This window comes from Silurus aristotelis, assembly GCF_946808225.1.
Source record: "Silurus aristotelis genome assembly, chromosome: 1".
NCBI classification, from domain to species: domain Eukaryota; kingdom Metazoa; phylum Chordata; class Actinopteri; order Siluriformes; family Siluridae; genus Silurus; species Silurus aristotelis.
In genome coordinates, this window is record NC_139574.1 from 12,953,786 (window position 1) to 12,973,857 (window position 20,072).

At 36.8% G+C, this 20,072-nt stretch overlaps 1 protein-coding gene across 3 annotated transcripts in view; it reads right to left on the reverse strand.

Annotated features, from left to right (window-relative positions):
- LOC310727291 (myosin-7-like) overlaps positions 1-20,072 on the reverse strand; it is a 59,735-nt gene that overhangs the window by 14,117 nt on the left and 25,546 nt on the right. The window contains exons 1-37 of one of the 3 annotated variants that reach the window (XM_083543590.1): positions 10,102-10,144; positions 9,785-10,004; positions 9,538-9,681; positions 9,297-9,453; positions 9,173-9,200; positions 8,981-9,086; positions 8,777-8,869; positions 8,615-8,678; positions 8,428-8,526; positions 8,079-8,182; positions 7,836-7,974; positions 7,599-7,717; positions 7,338-7,487; positions 7,057-7,227; positions 6,660-6,969; positions 6,136-6,212; positions 5,851-6,056; positions 5,634-5,757; positions 5,411-5,547; positions 5,065-5,320; positions 4,679-4,921; positions 4,419-4,595; positions 4,201-4,346; positions 4,028-4,118; positions 3,555-3,944; positions 3,340-3,466; positions 3,132-3,250; positions 2,849-3,045; positions 2,434-2,617; positions 2,079-2,244; positions 1,872-1,996; positions 1,390-1,698; positions 1,086-1,289; positions 694-990; positions 420-524; positions 234-329; positions 11-149 (exon numbers count right to left, since the gene is read on the reverse strand). In XM_083543590.1, coding sequence (XP_083399716.1) covers positions 11-149; positions 234-329; positions 420-524; positions 694-990; positions 1,086-1,289; positions 1,390-1,698; positions 1,872-1,996; positions 2,079-2,244; positions 2,434-2,617; positions 2,849-3,045; positions 3,132-3,250; positions 3,340-3,466; positions 3,555-3,944; positions 4,028-4,118; positions 4,201-4,346; positions 4,419-4,595; positions 4,679-4,921; positions 5,065-5,320; positions 5,411-5,547; positions 5,634-5,757; positions 5,851-6,056; positions 6,136-6,212; positions 6,660-6,969; positions 7,057-7,227; positions 7,338-7,487; positions 7,599-7,717; positions 7,836-7,974; positions 8,079-8,182; positions 8,428-8,526; positions 8,615-8,678; positions 8,777-8,869; positions 8,981-9,086; positions 9,173-9,200; positions 9,297-9,453; positions 9,538-9,681; positions 9,785-9,985 — 5,800 coding nt within the window. In that variant the 5' untranslated portion in view covers positions 9,986-10,004; positions 10,102-10,144. Of the gene's footprint in view, positions 1-10; positions 150-233; positions 330-419; positions 525-693; positions 991-1,085; positions 1,290-1,389; positions 1,699-1,871; positions 1,997-2,078; positions 2,245-2,433; positions 2,618-2,848; positions 3,046-3,131; positions 3,251-3,339; positions 3,467-3,554; positions 3,945-4,027; positions 4,119-4,200; positions 4,347-4,418; positions 4,596-4,678; positions 4,922-5,064; positions 5,321-5,410; positions 5,548-5,633; positions 5,758-5,850; positions 6,057-6,135; positions 6,213-6,659; positions 6,970-7,056; positions 7,228-7,337; positions 7,488-7,598; positions 7,718-7,835; positions 7,975-8,078; positions 8,183-8,427; positions 8,527-8,614; positions 8,679-8,776; positions 8,870-8,980; positions 9,087-9,172; positions 9,201-9,296; positions 9,454-9,537; positions 9,682-9,784; positions 10,005-10,101; positions 16,457-16,662; positions 16,798-16,885; positions 16,982-17,397; positions 17,503-17,641; positions 17,939-18,031; positions 18,236-18,399; positions 18,709-18,862; positions 18,988-19,075; positions 19,242-19,562; positions 19,747-19,870; positions 20,068-20,072 lie in introns of those variants that run through there. The other 2 variants (XM_083543588.1, XM_083543591.1) reach the window with 2 other exon arrangements.

Genomic DNA, 20,072 nt, shown 5'->3' on the forward strand with positions numbered 1-20,072 from the left:
AATATTTTACTCGCCTTGGATCCGGTGTCACGGCTCTTAGCTCTCAACTTGTTGACTTGGGACTCAGCAATATCAGCTCTTTCCTCAGCCTCATCCAGCTCATGTTGCAGTTTGCGAAACTTTCCAAGATTGGCGTTAGCTTGCTCCTCCTTAAAAAATGAAAACAGTGAATTGCAAATGCAAAGCATGGCAAACAAAAAAAATATTGTAGGTTAGTTAAACAGTAAACTTACAGCCTCCTCAGCAGTTCTCTTGTAAGACTTGACCTTCAGCTGCAGTTTGTCTACTAGGTCTTGTAGACGGGCCAAATTCTTACGATCCTCTTCAGTCTACACCATAAAAAATAGAAAGCTGAATTTGAACTTTTCTGTTCTGTTATTACAGAATAAAAATTTAACTTTGATAATAGGGGAAATAACCTGGTAGGTCAGTTCCTTAATGCGGCGCTCATATTTACGAATACCCTTGACTGATTCACTGGCCTTCCTCTGTTCCATCTCCACTTCACCTTCCAGCTCTCTGACCTGAAAATTGTTTTTGTAGAAAAATTTAATGGATGTAGTAAATGGATGTTTTATAGTGCTGGTGTCTGTCAGATTGATATATATATATATATATATATATATATATATATATATATATATATATATATATATATATATATATATATATATATATATATATAAAACTTACCCTGGCCTCCAGCTTCTGGACCTGCTTCTTGCCACCCTTCATGGCGATTTGCTCAGCTTCATCCAGACGGTGCTGAAGGTCTTTAATGGTCTGCTCCATGTTTTTCTTCATGCGCTCCAGGTGAGAACTGGTGTCCTGTTCCTTCTTTAGCTCTTCTGCCATCATGGCAGCATCAGTGATAGCTTTCTTGGCTTTTTCTTCAGCATTCCTGCACTCTTGGACAGACTCCTCTACTTCAGTCTGCAGCTGAGAAGTGTCTCCCTCTAGTTTCTTCTTCTGGTTCAGCAAGCTAGTGTTCTATAAGTATACATAGTCATATTGTTAACAGTTAGATTATTCTTTATATTCCACCATATCTACCATGTAATTTAAACTATGGTTCCATATCCTACCTGAGAGTGCAGAAGCTGAACCCTCTCACTGACATCCAACAATTCTTGCTCAGCCAGTTTGCGGCCTCTCTCGGTCTGCTCTACCAGGGCTCTAAGTTCATCCAGTTCAGCCTGCAGCAGATTGTTGCGTCTCTCCACGATAGCAATGTTCTCTTTGAGATCATCATTGGCACGGAGAGCATCATCCAGCTGCAGCTGAGAATCCTGTACAGTACAGAATAAAATATTTAGGTTATAAGAAACCATTGTATTGCAAAAACAACATCATTAATCCCAAATTATACCAACCATTATTTTGGCCTACCTTCATATGTCCATGCAGATTCTTGAGTTGTTTCTGGGCCTCTGCAGCCTGCCTGTTAGCCTGGCTGAGCTGGATCTCCATTTCATTTAAGTCGCCCTCCATCTTCTTCTTCACTCTAAGAGCTTCATTTCTGCTGCGAGTCTCAGACTCCAGAGAACTTTGCAGGGTGTCCACCACTCTCTGTTGGTTTCTTTTGGCCTGCTCCATCTCCTCATCTTTTTCAGACAGTTTACGCTCAATATCAGCCTTTACCTGGTTGAACTCCAGCTGAGTTCTAAGGATTTTGCCCTCTTCATGCTCAAGAGATCCCTGTTAGTAACAAATAAGTATAATTAGCAAATTCTGGCTGCAGCACTATAGCTTTAAATTTTGAGCAAATCATTTCGCATTCTTCTATTTTGATTTTCCTTTATTATGGTTTAGTTATTATTGTGCAGCATCTTAAAATGATGCAATAAAACCTTTTTTTTTCCTAAATTTACCTCAGCTTCCTCAAGAGCAGCTTGGATCTCGGCCTTCTCCTGCTCTAACTGTTTTCTTGCTTTTTCCAGCTCATGAATACTCTTCCCACCTTCACCAAGTTGTTCAGTGAGGTCAGAAATTTCCTCTGTTTAAAAGAAAACAAGGGCTCAACACACCATCTGGAAAGCAAACACTTTCATTTTAATTTATGTTTGAATAATAGCAACCTTGCAAGTTCTTGTTCTCCCTCTTCATGGTCTCTAGATGGTCCAGTGACTCCTCATAGGAATTCTTCAGTTTGAAGAGCTCAGTACTTAGAGATCTGGCATCTTTCTGAGAGCTTTCCAGCTCAGACTGGGACTCTTCATACTTTTGCTTCCACTCAGCCAGGACCTGTGGAAATTAATCAAAAGTATAGTTGAATTCTCTCAGCAAAAGGTCATAATAGGTATGCAATATGTATATGTTCTCTTATCTGCAAATTAGATTTAACTAAAGTAGATTGCATCACTAATGCAGACATCAGCATGCTGTTTTATGGCATGGATATATATATATATATTGTATGCTTTAGTAATGTACCTTGTCAAAGTTCCTTTGCTTCTTGTCCAGAGCAGCAGCAGCAGCATTGGATCTTTCCACATCCACCATGAGATCTTCAATTTCATTCTGCAGTCTGTGTTTGGTCTTTTCCAGAGAGGAGCATTTAGCGTTTACAGCTTCCACAGCTTCTTCTGCATCTTGCAGCCGCTGAGCCAGTTTTTTCCTAATTTTAAGTTAATGTTGAATTAAAATTTTATTTTACACTGTTGAACGCTTACCTTGAAAGTTCATATTAAAAACTGATTGTGTAGGATTTATTTTTAACTTAGTACTATAGTGCAAACAAAACCTAACTCAAAACCATAATTGTAAAATGTTAAATTTAACTTATTGAATTGTGATTATATACACAATCCACAATTTAACAATAAATTATTATTGTGAGGAAACTTACTTTGCATCCTCCAGCTCTTCTGTTCTCTGGATAGCATCAGTTTCATATTTGGTCCTCCACTGAGCTACCTCAGAGTTTGCTTTGGAGAGACTGCGCTGTAGCTCAGCCTTAGCCTCCTGCTCTTCCTCATACTGCTCTCTGAGCAGGTCAGAATCATGACGAGCCGACTGCACTGCATGAGCCAGGGCGTTCTTAGCCTGAAAATCAGTCAGTAGAATTGTTACCAAGTAGTAATATCATGGTTTTAAGTGTTGATCATCAATATCAAGCATTAAGAAATTACCTTGACTTCCTCCTCCAGCTGTCGCTTGAGATCCTCGACTTGCTGGGTGTAAGATTGTTTCCCTCTTGTCAGCTGAGAGACCAGTGAATCCTTTTCTTCCAGTTGTCTGGAAAGCTCACCTGAAATTATGAGATGACATATAGTATCAATAAAAAGATAAATTACACTGTATCGGCTTGTTTAAATATTTGGTTGCTGATAGACTTACCATTTTCAGTCTGAAGCTTTGCTTTCTGCATTGAGAAATCATTGATTGTCCGTTGGCCTTCTTCCGCTTTGGTTCGGAATTCACTCATTTGGTCCTCCAGGGTTCTACACATTTTCTCCAGGTTTGCCTGGAAGATTTAAGACATTTTGATGTGCCCCTCTTAAAAAATGGTATGAACATGTTTGTATCTACAGTGCATAATTATTCATTGTTACCTTGGATTTAACAATGTGCTCCATGTTGGAGACAACATCATCCAGCTCCAGTCTCAGTTCACTCTTCTCCTTCTCAAGCTTCTGCTTCACTCTCTGAAGGTTGTCGATCTGCTCTCCCAGGTCTGCTACACTGTCAGCATGTTTCTTTCTTAAAGTCGCAGCAGTGGCCTCATGTTGCAGGGTGGCCTCTTCAAGGTCCCTACGCAGTTTCTGGAACTCAGCCTCTCTCTTCTTGTTCATTTCAATCTGGGCAGCAGTGGCACCACCAGCCTCCTCCAGCCTCTCACTGATCTCCTCCAGTTCCCGAGCCAAATCTGCCCTTTGTTTCTCAATCTTGGCACGAGCAGCTCTCTCAGCCTCCAACTCTTCTTCCAGTTCTTCAATACGAGCCTATTTCCACAACATTGTCAATTTGAAATGTCTACAGTTTCAGCAATCCAAACATTTACCTTTGTTTTGTAAGCTCTCATTACCTGCAACTCCTTCAGTTTCTTCTGGAGTTGGGCTCCCATTGCTTGTTCATCTTCAATTTTACTGTTAAGCTGGCTAATCTCAAAGTCTTTTCTGCAGAAGCAAATAAATATTTCAGTTTCATTCTGTTATAAATGTCCTTTTAAAAAAAAAATAATAATAATTGAATCCTTACTTCTTAAGCCTCTCCTCCATTTGCTGCTTGTCATTTTCCAGATCCATGACATTCTCTTGGGTCAACTTTAAATCTCCCTCAAGTTTTCTCTTGACTCGCTCAAGATCCATTCGAATTTTCTTTTCTTGCTCGAGAGAACCCTCCAGCTAGAAAACATAATTAGAAAAGTTAGTATCCTATTTAATATCTATAACATTTTTAAAATGTATTTTACTCACGTCATCAACTTGCTGCTCAAGTTTAGCTTTGGCTTTCGTCAGAGTGTTGACTTTGTCCTCCTCACTTTGCAGATCATCCAGTGTTTGCTGATGTGCTTCCTGGAGAGCTTTTTTCTCCTTGGTCAGCTTGGCAATTATTTCATCAAGAGCTGCCATTTCCTCAGTCAGATTTTTAACCTAAAATGTATTGCATTGCCTCAGTACCCTCGAACAATGCATGCTTATAACATGGACAAGTAGAATTTACTACAATAACTTACCTTGTTTTCAGTGGCATGCTTTTCCTTCTCCACTTTGGCCAGCGTAAGCTCAAGATCATCAATATCTTTTTTCAACTCAGAACATTCATCCTCCAGCTTTCTCTTCTTCGCAACCAACTCAGCATTCATTTCCTCTTCATCTTCCAGTCTCTCTGTCAACTCTTTACTTTTTGCTTCAAGTTGGATCTTGTTCTTAATTAGACCTTCACATCGCTCCTCAGCATCAGCAAGGTTATCTTGTTCCTACAAGCATAAGTAAAAGTTTAGAAAAAATGTTAAAGATTTTTTAACTAGTTAAATCAATATTATTTAAAACTACTTAGATAAAGCAACATCAGAAAACGCTAATATTTGTACTTTTTCACATGAAAGTTGACAAAACTTACAGATTGGACATGGAGCTGTAGGTCATTCTTCTCTTGGAGAAGAGAGACCATTTTCTCTTCCAACTCTTTCCTACGGGCTTCAGATTTAGCATAGGCCTCCTTCAACTTTGTGAATTCCTCTTTCATGTTGGCCATTTCTTTCTCAGCCTCAGCTGATTTCAGCAGTGGTTTGATCTTGAAGTACAGCTTCATCCAGGGCCAATTTTTCACCCCCATGAAAGCACGGACATTCCACTGGATTACCAGTAAGGCATCCCTGCAGAAATTAAATTAGAATATATGTACTATTAAATAATCAGATTAAAATAATTAGGTAAAAAAATATTTGATAACAGGTATATTCTACCTTCTCTCAACTATCTTCTGAAATTCAATTCTTGAGAGAAGACCACGAGCCCTGGCTTGAATACCAGTAATGATAAGTGCAAGGCGGTCATCTCGCATTTCCTCAAGTTGACCCAGAAGACCTGCTTTAAAGAACACCTACACAGAGATGGATACATAAGTATCATGTCAAAAAAGAGCAGGGGAAGTGTTTATTTGAAATGTAATTTGGAGAATCCTGATACCTTTGTATGTCCCAGTTTATACTGGCTGTGGTCAATGTCCAGAGAGCCAAGTAGCTTCTCTGCACCTTTCTTGTTGTCAATAAACTGCCCCTCAGGAATAGCAGCAGGATTCAGAATACGGTAACTAATTTGAAATCATGAAAGAACAGGGATGTTTAATAAATGCAGGATTTTTTTCTTTAGACAAAAATTTAATAATCTGTAATATAAAACTTACCGTTGTCTAAAGTCACCATACAAGATCCTGTTGGGGAAGCCTTTTCTGCAGATTCTAATGCCTTCAAGTACACCATTACAACGCAGCTGGTGCATTACCAGAGGATTCTCCATGGCCCCAGGAGTTTTGGTCTCATTGGGGATGAGGCAGCGGACAAAGTGTGGGTGTGTAGACTTCAGATTTGTCATCAACTTGTTCAGGTTCTCCTGTACATGGTATCACATCGACTTAGAATCTAGACATATTTAACTACCCAGATGGTGCAAGAAATGGTTAACAACTCACGCGATGTAGAGCAGAAACAGTCTGGAATGACGAACCCTTCTTTTTCCCACCACCTTTGCCACCCTTAGACTCTGAAGCTGTTTTAAACAGAGCAAATGTTTTCATCAACAATTGAATGTATATTAACTTTTTCTTATTCTTTATTAACTGTCCTCTATTTTTTAAATCTTGTATCCAAACATTAACTCTGAGGAGAATCAAAATCTGAAGAAAGTTCTCAGATTTTTAGTATGTTTCTCAGTATGTTTAGAATAAGCACAAAAGCCCCTACACTCATGCTATTTTTCAGTAGCACATTTAAGCTGTGCACATTTAATAGAGTATGATATAGGCATGTAAAGTCTTCATAATAGAAGTTTGTGAGTGTGCCATCTCAACAGGCCCTACTGAAACTGAGCTTGCTCTGTAGTATGTTCTCGCCCATCTTTCAAGCAGGGACTCAAACATTTATACTCATTAGAGAATGTAATTTGGCCTAATGATAGTAGCTTTTCATTAGTCCATGGTTCTCTAAACACCCTTACCTGAGTCAGCTCCAGCATAACCAGCAAAGAGATTGCCCAACAGCTTCATAGTAGACTTCTGGTAAAGTCCTACTACAGTTTCATTGAGTGGATCCTTGTTCTTCACCAGCCAGTTGTTAATATTGTAGTCAACAGTGCCAGCATAGTGAACCAAGGCAAAATGAGCCTCTGGTCTACCCTTCACAATCCTGGGCTTCTGGAAGTTAGCAGATTTGCCCAAGTGATTGTCATAAAGCTTAGCTTTGAATGTGGCATCACTGGCTTTGGGAAACATGCACTCCTCTTCAAGGATGGACATGATACCCATAGGCTAAAAATTCAAAGAACAAGTGGTCAGTGTTTTGTTGTTGTTTTGTTGAGAAAATAAAGCCTTTGACATTTAATATTGTGTGCTTACCTTTTCAATAAGCTCAATACAAGCCTGCAAGTCCATGCCAAAGTCAATGAACTCCCACTCAATACCCTCTTTCTTGTATTCTTCTTGCTCCAGCACAAACATGTGGTGGTTGAAAAACTGCTGCAACTTCTCATTAGTGAAGTTAATGCACAGCTGCTCAAAGGTGTTGAACTGCAGAAGAAATTCAGTATCATTAACATGGGTGAACCCCAAAAAGTAAGAAAAAAACTCAGCAAAATAAATGAAAATCAATAATAAAAAGAGTATTAATTAACACATACATCAAAGATCTCAAAGCCAGCGATATCCAGCACACCAATGAAGTACTGGCGAGGCTGCTTGGTGTCCAGAGACTGGTTAATCCTTACAACCATCCAAAGGAACATCTTTTCATACACTGATTTGGCAAGAGCACCAATTGCATAGTACACCTAAAAAAAAAATGTATGTCCATATAAGTAATTATTTACTATTAGTACAGATCTAAGACTGCATGTTGAGGAAAGGGACATTATATAAAGGTTTACACTCTATTTTATTACCTGTTGGACATTCTGTCCCTTGGTGACCCACTCATTTCCTACTTTGACTCTTGGGTGGCACAAACCCTTAAGCAGATCGGCAGAGTTCAGGCCCATCAGATATGCGACTTTGTCAGCATCTATTTAGATGATAAAGGTATTGGTAATTGATGCACTGCAAATTATTTAATATGTAGTGCTACACTCACCACCCTACCCCCCAAAAATGTTTCTAAGGTTAAAGCTATTAACACTGACCCTCAGTGCCATCAGCTTCAGCCTGCTCCTCTCTCTGCTTTTGCTTGAACCTCATGTTGCCAAAATGCATGATGGCACCAATCAGCTTATAGATGCCATTCTTTTCTTCTTGGGTAAAACCCAGCACATCAAAAGCTTCCTGTTGACCAAATACATTGTATTGTGTGTTGTATCATTGATTGAAAATGATTGATAATTGAACATTGTTTAACATTAAAGTAGTATCAAATTATTTATACATACATCAGTAGCTACAAGCTCATCAGCATCATTAATTGAGGCCACTTGTGTTTCTCCTTGGGAGATGTAGGCGTAGTCATATGGGTTGTTGGTGATGAGCAACATTTCTGTAAGTTAGACAAAATACATATTCACATATTCATCTACATGTATGTGTATTTAAGCATATTATAACAATCACTGCGGTACATTCTTCCACATGTTTTATATGGTTCTTTAATGATTACAAACATTTAGTACTGATCAAAGTTTTTACTGGTAGAACTATTTCCTGAACTAGCAACAACAAACATTATGTTATGCCTATATCAAACCAAGCACCCTTTAAGTCTGGGCAGAACCCTGTACATACCCAGCAGTTCTGGTTTCTTTTGAGACAGGATCTGGTAGAAGATGTGGTAGTCTCTCTCAGCCTTGAGCTGAAAGGTCACACGCGACTTTTCCAGAAGATCTTGATAGAAATTTATGCATTAAAATGTATACTTGATAAACATTTCTTTGGACTTATTAAGGATTATATGTATTTGATTTGTACATACAAGTCTCAATGTCAGCAGAGGCCAACTTTCCACTGACACCAAAGTGGATACGGATGAATTTACCCTTTGTGTAAATAAGAGCATGTAAGTTATATAAGTTTTCAGTGTTCTGGAAATAAGATAGAAATGAGTAAAATATACATGTACATGAAGTAAACTTACAAAACGGGATGAGTTATCATTTCTGATAGTCTTGGCATTACCAAAGGCCTCCAAAGCAGGGTTACACTGGATGATTTGATCCTCCAGAGTACCCTACAAGATTATTATAATAGGCATTAAATAGCTTATATGTAGAATAGATATTAATAAATAATTATCTTAATAATCTTGATAAAACAGAGTTTATACTGAATACTTATTAACCTTTTTCTCTGAACATGCATCTTTCTTTCCAGATGTTGCTGCAATGCTAGCAAAGTACTGGATGACTCTCTTAGTGTTGACGGTCTTTCCTGCACCGGATTCTCCACTAGTGATGAGAAGTGTCACAATTTTTATCACAAATCTAAATTATACTTTATGTGCCTTTAAAAGTCAGGGTAAGTTTTCACTTACGTGATAAGGATTGACTGGTTCTCTCTATCTGCATGTTAGAAATGTAAAAGCATTGTTAAAAATATTGACAGACCCAACAGTATGTGTATCTAATATAAATGGCAATACAGCACTTGAAATGTACCTGAAAGCATGTACTGGTAGGCGTTATCAGAAATGGAAAAGATGTGAGGAGGAGCTTCACTCCTCTTCTTGCCTCTGTAGGCAACGACAACTTCCTGGTTGTACACTGGCAGCCACTTGTAGGGGTTGACAGTGACACAGAAAAGTCCTGAGTAGGTCTGAAATTAAAACATAAGGATTTAAATAAACATGCCATCCGTATTATATTTGTGTAGTGAATGTGTCATATCCTGTTCACTCACGTAGATCATCCAGGCTGCGTAACGCTCTTTGAGGTTAAACAGAACAGCAGGTTCATGCAGGAAGGTGAACATCGCCATGTCCTCAATTTTATCGAACTTTGGCGGGTTCTGAGGGTGAACATCACACTCCTTCACAGTTACAGTCTGTGAGATAGAGAAACAATGAAGAGACCATTAAAGTGTTAAAATGATTCTTCATTTTTAATTTCATTTGAAATTTCCGTTTCATTTGGACGAATATATCTACCTTTCCAAACTCAGTCTCAACAGTGACTTTATCACCGTCTCGGCTGGTGACGGAGGCTTTGACATACTCGACTTCAGGATCCGGCACAAAGCATTCCCGTTTCATGTCAAAAAGACGAGTCTGGGCCTCCAGTCGCTCCCTATCTGACTTACGCAGAAAAGGTGCTGCGACACCAAACTCTTCCATTAATGCGTCTCCCATCTTTCCACAGGACTTGGAACTTATGCAATAATTAACACATATACAGTTAGTTGCAGTAGTAATGTACATTTATAAACCATTTACATAATTTCAATCTATACTATAGACTGTCCTACCTGCTTTCAAGTTTTCTCTTTGTTTAGCGAAGCTGATGTTATGCTAGCAACGATAAAAAGAAATATTAGCTTTGTAAGTTTCTTGCTTAAAAATTATGATCCAATTAAAATACCACATTCCCTGCACATAGAATACAAGATTATAAACCAGCTATAGCCCAATTTTCTTTAAATGAAATAAACATAAGTCTTTAGATATTGCAATGCTCCACAAGACACTCACTCCTCCTGCTCAGACCTTGTCTACTCCACTTACCTTCAGACTGCAGAGTGGTGTGTCCCTTTTGGACTCCATGGCCCCTTTTTAAAGGGAATCAACCACCCTTAAAAGGTCATAGATGGATGAGCAACAATGATCCAGCTAATTTCAAAAGTAATCCTCCTTTCTTCCCCTAACTGATTGGTGTAGGTTTCCACAGAGTTGACATATATGGTATTTGTTAGCAACAGGTTTTAAGGAACAAATAACTGATGTTATGACAAGTAACAAGAACAACTGGTAGGATGAGGTGCGGTTTGTCTTCTCAGTGTGGGCTTTTTTTCTAAATTCCAATTATTTTAAATGTTTATTAATTAGCCATCTTATTTGCCTGATTATTGTGTCTGATTAATTGAGTAGTGGTATTTTTTTGGCATTATTGTGTGCTTGTTTTTTTGGCTTTAGTACTTTGTTTCTCTAAAGATCTTCTGAAAACTGTCACAGCTCCAAATTTTTTATTTGTATATCCATGATGGGTATATGCTTTGAGCTATACTGGCATGGTTTAGTTCAATTTCATTGTTTTGCATTAAAAAGACAGTGAACTTCATGGTATAATTTGCTAATTCTATAAAAGAAGACAACAGCCTAATTAAGTACATCTCTTAGCACTTCTAATCAACAGGATCATTTATAACCATTATCAATAACTTTGTAATATTGTTTTATAGGGTTGTGAAGCAGATCATTAGTGTAATAAGTTATTGCTCATTGTGTTTTGTGTTTTTTTTAAGTAATAGTAACAATTATTAAGTAATAATTATGTTCCAGGATATTTACAGTACAGTACTGATAACATAGTTATTGTTAATTGTTACCTTATGAAACATGGGGTATAACTGGGTTGAAAGTAAAAGATGCATTGTAGTTACCATTTAGACATAATATTATATTGTGGAAAATACTTTTTATTTTTCATACCTACATTCATTTGTGGGATATGCATGCAATGATTCAAATATGTATAATATGTAAATATATTCAAAATAAAATTATAGACTATATTTTGATGTTTTTTTTCTTCTTCTTCTTAATTTGGAATAATGTGTGAGGGCATTTTGTGTCCAAGGCAAATAAAACTAATTAACAGTGAAAATATTAATTTGCACACCGATTATTTATTTATTTATTTATTTATTTATTTATTTATTTATTTATGTATTTCACCATGGGGACTCAGGTCACAATCATAGTCACAATGTTTTGAGAAGAAAAAGACAGAACAATTATTAAAAGGTAAACATATTACATGCAAAAGGTGTATTTTGTTCATGTCTGTTTATTGTATTAAAGACCTGTATCAGCTGTGTTTAATACACAGATGTATGAATCAATTAATAAAAGAATAAACCCAACTACAATTAATCAGTAAAGTAAAAAACATTGTTCACTGTTACTTTGTTCACTGTAATTTTAGACATTTTAGTAGATTCAATCATGCTTCTCAAAGTCAGAGGTCAAGAAAACTGCCAAGATATCATATACATTTTGGGAATCCCAGGCAGGTGCTAACATATTATTGTAAAGACCTGTGACTTCTTGAAGATGCTGAGGACTTACACCCTCACACTATTTCCCCCAGCCCCAGACTTCCTGGAACATTCCATTATGAACACAATAGTACCACGCAATAGGTTCATTCTCAGCTGTGAAGGTCCCTCAAGTAGTCAGCACCCCCACTGTGCAAGGCCATTAGGACAACCTTTTGTACATCTTAAACAATGTGTAGGCTATTGTTGGTGGTACAGTATGGCAGTAGTTGCTTGATTTGCTTGAACATATGGTATGGCAACTTTAGACTGCATAGGATTCCACTGTACACCCAAAGTGAATCATGACATTTGTCAGCACTAGAACAAAGCACTAGCAGTTGCATAGGTTCAGAGGCTTCTTCTGATTCTGCGTCATACAATATTTGTAATCAGTTAGGTGTGAAATGTGCGAAATGCCTCCAATTTTAGGAATGGCAGTTCACTTAGTACTTATGAAATTTTTCAAGCAAATGCAGCAGGTAATTAAAAATGTTTTGAGCCTGAAAAGAAAAGAAGAAAAGTTCAAGGACATGCAAGTGCATCCAGACCTGACTCACTCTTCTACTTATTTACAGCGCTAGATAACCTTTTTACATACAATTATTAAATGATTTAATGTAATTGTTAAATTAGATAATGATTCTGAATATAAATTACTGACAATGCAAATGAAGTAAGTCTGTTTAAAATGTATCCAATTTGCTGTTAAACCTTTACTTGACTGATTCCATGCAGTCTAATGCATTATAATGTATCTCTTTACTGAAAAGCTTTTGTTGGGTTTTTGTCTGTATCACAAAATGATCACAGTAATAAACCTCCAAAATATATGATGTTAGACCAATATTTTACCTTTTAACTTTAAACTGTTTATTCACCAAAATATCTTCGGTCATTCTGGTTTTATTTCTTTGTTGAACAAGTGCTTGGTCTATTAAAACAGTAATTGTTTTGTATAAATTAATCACAGTAAATATATGATGTTCAACCAATATTTATTATTTTTTCTGCTTTCAGCTAAAGAAACTCAAATGTTCCAGTTTTGGCATTTCTTCATTCATTCATTCATTCATTCATTCATTCTTTCTTTCTTTCTTTCTTTCTTTCTTTCTTTCTTTCTTTCTTTCTTTCTTTCTTTCTTTCTTTCTTTCTTTCTTTCTTTCTTTCTTTCTTTCTTTCTTTCTTTCTTTCAATAGTTAGCACTCCTAACACAGATTGACAACTTATTTTCTTATAAGGAGTATCGGCTTGCAGGTCTATCTTAGGTCTTTGATTTGTACAACCCTAAACATCTGTTGTTGTCCGCTAAGCTGGTGGTAAAAAGTGATTTGTTTCCTTTGTATGGTTTCTTTCCTTTTGTCCATGAGGACAAAGATAACCCTGTGAAATTCCTCTCTCTTTTTGAGAAGGGCAACTATGCTGGTGTGGTACACTGAGATTTGAATGTCAGGACATAGTGTGTGTGTGAAGGTGTCACATTATTCATAGCGTCTTGTCACTTACAAATTCTGCATCCCCTTTTTGAAACTTGCAGTCTACTAAAGTTACCAAGGTTATTGAGTTTAAGTATGCATTAGCCTTTGTACAATTCAAGGTCTAGGACACATAATATACAATGGCAAAGTGTTTATAACATTAATCTGAGTATATGTAGTCACTATTTCTTTGAATGACAAAAAACAAAGATAGATTTATAAAGTGTAATAACTGTGCTAAAGATTCTTACTACATGTAAAACATCTGCTGTGCATTCTATACTGCATGTTTCAGCAATTTGTGAAATTGAAATGGCTAAAATACATGCAAACACCTACAAATCAATCTACAGTATGTTCCCAATGTAAAGCGGGTCTTAAAATAACCGTGAAGGTTGCAACAGGTCAACTGTTTTTTAAGTGAACTCCACCCACATCTACACACTCTAATGCACAGACCGTTTTTTTTTTTTGTTGTTGTTCACGTCACTGTGGTGACACCCTCTTCTCTTTTACTCTTAGTAGTGACATAGGACATCGTTGCTGTGAGGGGTAAGAAGGACACCTTATTGTTATTTTTTTATTAGCAAAGCACAATACTGTATTTATTAATGGTATTTTGTTAGGCTGTCAACTGCTTGTCTGACTAATATATTATGTCCATATTTATTCACATTATATCATATCATATATTTATGACCATATTTATTTATTGTAATGCTTTGATTCTGATATGCTGCATTATGTATTCAGTGTATGTCTTCATTACATTTGCACTCATAATATTTAAAATATATAGTAGCCTGAAGAGGTGGAGGTATGTACTGGAGAGAAGGGGAATGAAAGTCAGTAGGAGTAAGACAGAGTACATGTGTGTGAATGAGAGGGAGGGCAGTGGAGTGGTACGGTTGCAGGGAGAAGATGTGGAGAAGGTGGAGGAGGTCAGGTACCTGGGGTCAACAGTGCAAAGTAATGGAGAGTGTGTTAGAGAAGTGAAGAAAAGAGTGCAGGCAGGATGGAGTGGGTGGAGAAGAGTGATAGCAGGAGTGATTTGTGATAGAAGAGTATCTGCAAGAATGAAAGGGAAAGTTTATAGGACTGTGGTGAGACCTGCGATGTTATATGGATTAGAGACAGTGGCATTGAGTAAAAGACAGGAGGTGGAGCTGGAGGTAGAAGAGCTGAAGATGTTGAGGTTTTCGTTGGGAGTGATGACGATGGACAGGATTAGAAACAAGTTTATTAGAGAGACAGCGCATGTAGGACATTTTGGAGACAAGGTGAGGGAGGCAAGATTGAGATGGTTTGGACATGTGCAGAGGAGAAACAAGGGGTATATCGGTAGGAGAATGCTGAGGATGGAGCCGCCAGGAAGGAGGAAAAGAGGAAGCCCAAGGAGGCAGTTTATGGATGTGCTGAGGGAAGACATGCAGGTAGTTGGGTTGAAAGAAGCAGATAAGCAGTAGAGGAAAGGGGGGTATGGAGACGGATTATCCGCCGTGGCGACCCCTAATGGTTAGAAGCAGAAAGTAGAAGAAGTATTTTTTTTGTTTTGTTTTCACTCACTTTTTTTTATCCTCTGTATCCCTGAGAGTGTCAGCAACTGTAATTACTATACTTTTATATATATGTGTATAGTATACTTTTTGTATTATTTACTTTATAGAATTTGAAATGTAATATTTATTACAAAGCACACACCATTCTGCATTTTTTTCACAAATTGCACAACTGTGCTTTTACAGGCCTATATAATTGTAGTAGTATATTATTGTAACGTACAGTTTAAGGGTTATACTCTATTTAAATGCCAAATCTTACAATAAATGAATATGTATATAAAATCAATCTTTTTAGCATTATATAACAACATGCTTATAAATATGCAAGTGCTTATAAATCTTGTTACTCTCAAATAATAGGTATTGCATATTTTACCTGACAATAAGTCCTGACAATATAATAGAGGAAATGGATTGACTACGTATGATGTACTGGTGTTTTTTCTCTGTTCAGCCAGACATCAGATGCTCAATTAGACACATTTTGCAATTTGCAAAGTACTTGGTATTGGTCAATAAGTTAAGCTTTAAGATCATATTAACTGCTTGTAACAAGTGCTTTTTTTTCCTCCTGGTATCTGTTAGAGTTTCTCTTTTTTTTATATATATTTTTTTTCAAAACGTCTGTTTTATATTGTAAGTGACCTTGACCTTTATAACAACAACAACAACAACAATAATAATATTAATAATAATAATAATAATAAAAATAATAATAATAATAATAACAATAATAATAATAATAACAATAATAATATTAATGTCCCTATTATTATTATTATTATTATTATTGTTATTGTTTTTTTAATTATTATTATTATTATTATTATTATTATTATTATTATTATTATTATTATAAAGGTCAAGGTCAAATTAATATGCTACACAACATTTTTTGAAACTTTGCAGAAAGTATTGTCACCTTATATTGTCATAAGTGGTCCTATGCATTTGTTCCTGTTTTTTAATTGCTTTTCATTTGAACAGTTCCTTATATACAGTTGGTCCAACAGTCTGACACCACAGAAAAATGTTTATATATTTGTGTTATGTATTATTTATGTTATTTACTTTTCATTGAATTTGTAATCAATAATATTATTTGTTATAAAATATTTTGGACTAAGTTAGTAAAGAATACAAAATACAAGCATTTTTCACTATGGCTTTAAGATTTTGGACCTCACTGTACACTTATTTTTAAAATAAATTATATAAGAATGTGATTTTTTTTATCATTAATACTAATTTAAAAATTATATAATATTTTGTGTCCGTTTTAAGGTTTTTTTTTTATTTATTTTTATGGACTGTTTTTACCAAAAGGCTAATACAATAAGGATGCACAAGCTACTTGAGATGTAGTATGATATGGTGCAGTATTCAGTTCATATCAAACACAATTACACAACAGTGTTAATTTGTTCATTGACTTTATTCTATTCAACTACAGGCAAACTCAGAGGACAAGGTTTCCAGAGGAAACTCAGAAGACTTTTGAGAGCTTCACTCTTCATCATGTCCTTTCTGTAACACAAAAGAAAGGTATACATGTTATAGATCAAATGGTATAGTTAGGTATTGTTTAAAAACATAACATAACTGCCTACAGAATGTTTCTATCTTGCTGAAGCATTTTTATACATTTTTCGGCCTTTTTTTTAATGTAAAATGGACGTTGTCTTTTTATGTTTTTCCTCTTAAGCTTTCTTGCAATCAACTCATTTACTCACCTTAGAGCTGGTGTCTCGGCTTTTGGCTCTCAGCTTGTTCACCTGAGATTCAGCAATATCAGCTCTTTCCTCTGCCTCATCCAGCTCATGCTGTAGCTTACGGAACTTGGTTAGATTGGAATTGGACTGTTCCTCCTGCGAAATAAAAGGTGGATATTTTAATTGGGAGAGTCATTGGAAACTATAACATTAAAATAGATGTGGTACTTTAAACAAGACTTACCGCTTCCTCTGCAGTTCTCTTGTAGGATTTGACCTTCAACTGCAACTTGTCTACCAGGTCCTGAAGACGTGCCAGATTCTTGCGGTCTTCCTCATTCTGTAAAATAATAAAAAACGTCAAATCAGCATGGTGCAGAACCTGCCGGGTCCTCTAGAGTTTGCAGAGTTTTCATCTTTTAAGGTCAAGAAGTAATTTATACCTGTACACTTTTTGGCAAAAAAGGGCAAAATCCCTCGTTTTGAAGATATATAAACAAATGCACCCCGAAACTTTCTGTGCCACAACTATCATTTAATTTTAACTGCACTAAACTGTATAGGGGAAAGAGTAAAACAGGGACTAATGGTTTGTTGTTAAGATCATTGAAAGCTTAATATTTTGCCATTTTGCACATTTTGACCAAGATTTTTTTGCGGAATGTACTTTAGGCACTTAACTTTAAACCTGTTAGGCTGTGTCTTATAGAAAATATTTTTTAATGCTTTTTTTTCATATTTGGAATTGGGAATAACCTGGTAAGTGAGTTCCTTGAGTCTTCTCTCATATTTACGGATGCCTTTCACGGAATCGCTGGACTTTCTCTGTTCTATTTCCACTTCATTTTCCAGTTCTCTCACCTAAAAGAGCGATAAATCAGTGAAATAAAAATAACAAAAAATTTAATGAAATTGTAATAAAAATTTACTTAGACCAACTCAATAATGATCTATGTTAATTGTTTTTCTAATGTTTATACTGTTTTTTTTTGTTTCTTACCCTGGCCTCCAGCTTCTGGACCTGCTTTTTGCCACCCTTCATGGCGATTTGCTCAGCTTCATCCAGACGGTGCTGGAGGTCTTTAATGGTCTGCTCCATGTTCTTCTTCATGCGCTCCAGGTGAGCACTGGTGTCCTGTTCCTTCTTTAGCTCTTCTGCCATCATGGCAGCATCAGTGATGGCTTTCTTGGCTTTTTCTTCAGCATTCCTGCACTCTTGGACAGACTCCTCTACCTCAGTCTGCAGCTGAGCAGTGTCTCCCTCTAGTTTCTTCTTCTGGTTCAGCAAGCTAGTGTTCTATAGTTGTATACACATTTTATGTTATATGTAGACTTTATTATCATTATAATATTTTGTTTAAAGGAGTTTGTAGATAGATGAATGTCCTACCTGAGAGTGCAGTAGCTGAACCCTCTCACTGACATCCAGCAATTCTTGCTCAGCCAGTTTGCGGCATCTCTCAGTCTGCTCTACCAGGGCTCTCAGTTCATCCAGTTCAGCCTGCTGAAGATTGTTGCGTCTCTCCACGATAGCAATGTTCTCTTTGAAATCATCATTAGCACGGAGAGCATCATCCAGTTGCAGTTGAGCATCCTAAAAAATTTCATAGTGAATTCACAAGAAAATCTCATGTTTAATAAAAAAAAATAAAAGAAATTGATATTTGCATCTAGCAATGCAGGTAATTTTTTTTCCCCCAGAGTTACTTATTACATTTGTGCATTGTAGAAGTAATTTTATTTAATGTAATGGAATACCTTCATATGTCCATGAAGACTCTTGAGTTGTTTCTGGGCCTCTGCTGCCTGCCTGTTGGCCTGGCTGAGCTGGATCTCCATTTCATTTAGATCTCCCTCCATCTTCTTCTTCAGCCTCATAGCTTCATTTCTGCTGCGAGTCTCAGACTCTAGAGAACTTTGCAGGGTGTCCACCATTCTTTGTTGATTCCTCTTGGCCTGCTCCATCTCCTCATCTTTTTCAGCCAGTTTATGTTCAATGTCCGCCTTCACTTGGTTGAACTCCAGTTGGGCACGCAAGATCTTTCCTTCTTCATGCTCAAGAGAAGCCTAATAGAATCAATAATACTAAGCTGCTTTATTTACATCACTGCAATTATTTTATCTTAGGGGATCAAATGTAAAGTGCATATATGTTTAATAAATATTGCATAATGTATAAATACTCCATGTATTAGGAGAATATAAATCTGTGCAAGTGTACCTCAGCCTCTTCCAGTGCAGTCTGAATCTCTGCCTTTTCCTGCTCCAGCTGTTTACGGATTTTCTCCAGTTCATGAATGCTCTTACCACCTTCTCCAATTTGCTCAGTGAGGTCAGAAATCTCCTCTGTTTAACAAAGTAAAGTTTGTCAATTTTGTAATTTTTTTTTGTAGAACATGCAACCATCTTTAATATCTCACACAAACAAAGGTACCTTGGAGGTTTTTGTTCTCCCTCTTCATGGTCTCCAGGTGATCAAGGGACTCTTCATAAGAGTTCTTCAGTTTGAAGAGCTCAGTGCTTAGAGATCGGGCCTCCTTTTGGGAGCTCTCCAGTTCAGACTGTGACTCTTCATATTTCTGCTTCCACTCAGCCAGGACCTGTATTATTTGAAAAGGTTAATTTACACATGGAATTTTTAGCCAGCTGAAACTTTATTGTTAACAGTGTTGGACCCCACTTCCTACATTAGTAACTGTCTTTACTAACCCACTTACTAACACAAATCTCTACAGCCACACTACACACTATATCAGAAAAGGGAGGTTATAATAATAGCAAATGTGGAGGAAATATGGAATGGGATATTCGAAAAGAAAATACAAATCTTATGGCCAGGTGTCCATAAATGTTTGTTTATATAGTGTAAATGAAGTTACATAATGCAAACATTTTAGAAAAGAAAGTAATAATAATGTCACCTTGTCAAAGTTCCTTTGCTTCTTGTCCAGAGCAGCAGCAGCAGCATTGGATCTTTCAACATCAACCATGAGGTCTTCAATCTCATTCTGCAGTCTGTGTTTGGTCTTCTCCAGAGAGGAGCATTTAGCATTTACAGCTTCCACAGCTTCTTCTGCATCTTGCAGACGCTGAGCCAGTTTTTTCCTGGAAGAAAAATAAGTGTATGTTTCTTGTGGACTTTCAAAATGGACTTTCTGTTTTACAACAACTGCGATGTTATTGTGCACACATATCTAAATAGAAATTTGAAAATTCAGTACGGTCTTACTTTGCATCCTCCAATTCTTCTGTTCTCTGGATAGCATCAGTTTCATATTTGGTCCTCCACTGAGCTACCTCAGAGTTTGCTTTGGAGAGACTGCGCTGTAGCTCAGCCTTAGCCTCCTGCTCCTCCTCATACTGCTCTCTGAGCAGGTCAGAATCATGACGAGCCGACTGCACTGCATGAGCCAGGGCGTTCTTAGCCTAGA